The sequence below is a fragment of the Lipotes vexillifer genome, unplaced genomic scaffold (assembly GCF_000442215.2).
Source record: "Lipotes vexillifer unplaced genomic scaffold, Lipotes_vexillifer_v1.1 scaffold12, whole genome shotgun sequence".
In the NCBI taxonomy this organism is placed as follows: Eukaryota; Metazoa; Chordata; class Mammalia; order Artiodactyla; family Lipotidae; genus Lipotes; species Lipotes vexillifer.
Genome location: NW_006796716.1, coordinates 1,100,935 through 1,104,270, shown reverse-complemented (window position 1 = coordinate 1,104,270; position 3,336 = coordinate 1,100,935). Strand labels below are relative to the sequence as shown.

The window sequence follows — 3,336 nt, the reverse complement described above, 5'->3', positions numbered from 1 at the left end:
CCTGCTGAGTTTGCTGTGGAGTATGACTTTTCACCCTCTACCCCAAATTAAGTTTGTCCTTTCTGGTAACAAAGCTGATGGTTTTCATGGCCAGCTCTGCCCTTTTTTAACTTCTGTGCTGCCTGAGCTGGGGTAGATGGAGCAGCCCAGGACAAGAGGTCTACAAAGCCCTGATATTCTTGCTTGTAGTTCTAGCGTCGCTTCATGAGTAACTTCTTGATTTACTTGCCTTTAATTGACTTCTGGAGCCCTGAAATGGTTGTGGGTTTGGTTTTTGCAGTTTTCTCTAGTTTTATACTTGTCGTTTGGGGAGAGATTCACTAACCTCTTCACACCACCATAGTTGGAAAGTCCCCTTCTAGCATATTATTGTAAAAAACATTGCTTAATGCTGACTCTGTGTCAGGTATTGTTCAAAGCCTTTTCACATATTAGCAGATTTAATAATACAGTAGGTGCTTCCCAAGTATTTGTTGAATGTTGAGTAAACAGATGAGAATAATCATAGTGTGCTGGGCATCAGTTTTGGACTAACTTTTTTATGTTTCCTGCTGTGTGGTCAGGGGCTGGCTCCTCCCTCCCCAGTGGGTCATTTCTGTGGAGGTGGAGCCATTCCAGAAGGCCGGAGAACTGAGGGTTTGTTTGTTTGTTTGTTTGTTTCCTAATACAAGTGTACACGTATGTACCTTCCATGTGAATGTTACGAGGGAAAATGTCACAAGACAGAAGGAGGGATATATAACTTTTGGATGACTTGATTAAACAAGTCATCAAATTTAGAAGAAGTGTTTAGCTCGCTTTCTTCAAGAAATGCTGGAGTTAAAAAAAAAAGAAAAACCTTACGTTTGTTCATTATCAATGGAAAGCTGGCATTTTCATCAGGATTAGGTTAGATTTACATGTAGTCTCTGAGACTGACTACATAGGCCTTTGGTAAACTGTAAACAACCAAGAGATAGTGGGGAATCATCAGGGTGACCATGTAATTTGTCATCATTTGCTTGAGAGTGAACCTTGGGACATCAGGTGTAAACCAGGACTGCCTCAGGCCACCCTGGGTATTATGGAGAGGGGGTTGACCCTAAAACCAGGCTGCCTTTGGTGTGCTTCCAGCCCCACTGAAGCCTCAGTTTCCTCATCTGATCAGTGAATGTGGGGATTGATAACAGTGTGGGTAAAACACCCAGCAAACACACTGGCCCTGTCAATGTGTTACATTCACGGTAGCTGTAATAGTAATTCTTCTTCATGGCAGTGGTGGTTTGAGAGTGTAACAGTGTAGCATAAGGGTTAAGAACATGCACTCTGCAATCAGACAGCTTCCACTTACTAGCTGTGAGACTGTATTAGGCAAGCTACTTAATCTTCCAGGAGCCTTGATTTCCTTATCTACCAAATACTACTACTACCACCACCAATAATAATAAATACTTTATATAGCTCTTACATTAAGTCAGGTACTATTTAAGGTTTTTGTAAAAAAATATTTATTTATTTATCTGTTTGGCTGCACTGGGTCTCAGTTGTGGCACGCGGGATCTTCACTGCAGTGTGTGGGATCTTTGTTGCGGCATGTGGGATCTAGTTCTCTGACCAGGGCTCGAACCCGGGCCCTCTGCATTGGGAACACTGAGTCTTAGCCACTGGACCACCAGGGAAGTCCCTACTTTAAGGGTTTTAACTATGTTAACTCATTTAGTCCTCACAGCTACCCAATAAGAGAGACACTGTTGTTATCTCTCTTTTAAATAGAGGGAAACAGACACAGAAGTTAAGCAGTCTATCTCAGGTCACACAGCTGGTAAGGGTCTACCAGGTGTAAACCCTGTGGTCTTGCCAAGATTCAAAATAAGGTAGTCTTCAACTTAACTACTCTGCAAGACTGTGTCTTGGTGAATGGGGATGATTTGATACTTAGACCATTGGGTGATTGTGAAGATAAAACGAAATAGTACATATCAAGCCCTTAACACATAGTAAACATCCAATAAATGTTAGTTGCTATAGTAATAGTGTGTGTTCTTGGAATGGATAAACAACCTGTCATTTATTGCTGGGAAAACTTGATGTCACAAATCAGTCAATGCTTTATGGGAATTTTTTTTCAGATTTCATCTGCTGCCTGTGGTTATGGATTCACATTGCTGTCCTCTAAAACCAAGGATGTTACGAAAGTTTGGGGTATGGGACTCAACAAAGATTCTCAGCTTGGATTTCACAGGAGCCGGAAAGATAAAAGTGAGCATTCTCACCTTGGTTTCTCTCTGCTGTGATTGGTCTGATTGGTCTGAAAAAGCACCCTTTGATTTTTTTTTTTTTAAGTATTTTTTAAAGTATTTATTTTATTTATTTATTTTTGGCTGCATTGGGTCTTGGTTGCTGTGTGTGGGCTTTCTCTAGTTGCGGTGAGCGGGGGCTACTCTTTGTTGTGTTGTGCGGGCTTCTCATTGCGGTGGCTTCTCATGTTGCAGAGCACGGGCTCTAGGCGCCCGGGCTTCAGGAGCTGTGGCTTGCGGGCTCTGGAGTGCAGGCTCAGTAGTTGTGGCGCATGGGTTTTGTTGCTCTGCAACATGTGGGATCTTCCTGGACCAGGGCTTTGAACCCGTGTCCCCTGCATTGGCAGGCAGATTCTTTGCCCAACCAGGGAAGCCCTGGCTGATAAGACTTTTAAAAGACTTTTGAGTTTGTGTCAGTCTTTTTCTCCTTGATATTTATTTATTGAAGAAATCATGTTGATTATCCTGTAGAAGTTTCCAGTCTGGAGTTTGCTGAATGCATCCCTGTGGTGCTGTTTAACATGATCCTCTGTCCTCTGTATTTCCTGTCAATTGGTAGTTGGATGTGGAGCCAGATTCCATTCATTCATTCATTTATTCATTTATTTATTTATTTATTTATCTAAAAAAGGAGCTGTAACACTTCAGATTCCCTTTAAATTTATGTATTTACTGCTTCCCAGGCCCTCAGGGGGTCAGTGAAGATAGTAATAGGTGATGTAACGTTTTAGTATTTTAAAGTACTGTATTTTTGCAGCTAATAAGGCTCTATACACTAACAGCATTGGCCAGCGTCTTTGGTTTTGCTTAGAATTACATCATCTTATTGTGATAAATTTGTTATTTCATGCTGATCAAAAGCTCTGTTTGAAAATTATATCAGTCACTAAAAATACTAACAGGTGGGGCTTCCCTGGTGCCGCAGTGGTTGAGAGTCTGCCTGCCGATGCAGGGGACACGGGTTCGTGCCCCGGTCCGGGAAGATCCCACATGCCGTGGAGCTGCTGGGTCCGTGAGCCATGGCTGCTGAGCCTGCGTGTCCAGAGCCTGTGCTCCGCAG

General features: G+C 42.6%; 1 protein-coding gene across 1 annotated transcript in view; it reads left to right on the top strand.

Annotated features, from left to right (window-relative positions):
• The window catches only part of RCC1L (RCC1 like), a 32,627-nt gene that overhangs the window by 8,817 nt on the left and 20,474 nt on the right, over positions 1-3,336 (top strand). Inside the window, exon 2 of the mRNA XM_007468755.1 lies at positions 2,109-2,238. Coding sequence (XP_007468817.1) covers positions 2,109-2,238 — 130 coding nt within the window. The remainder of the gene's footprint in view (positions 1-2,108; positions 2,239-3,336) is intronic.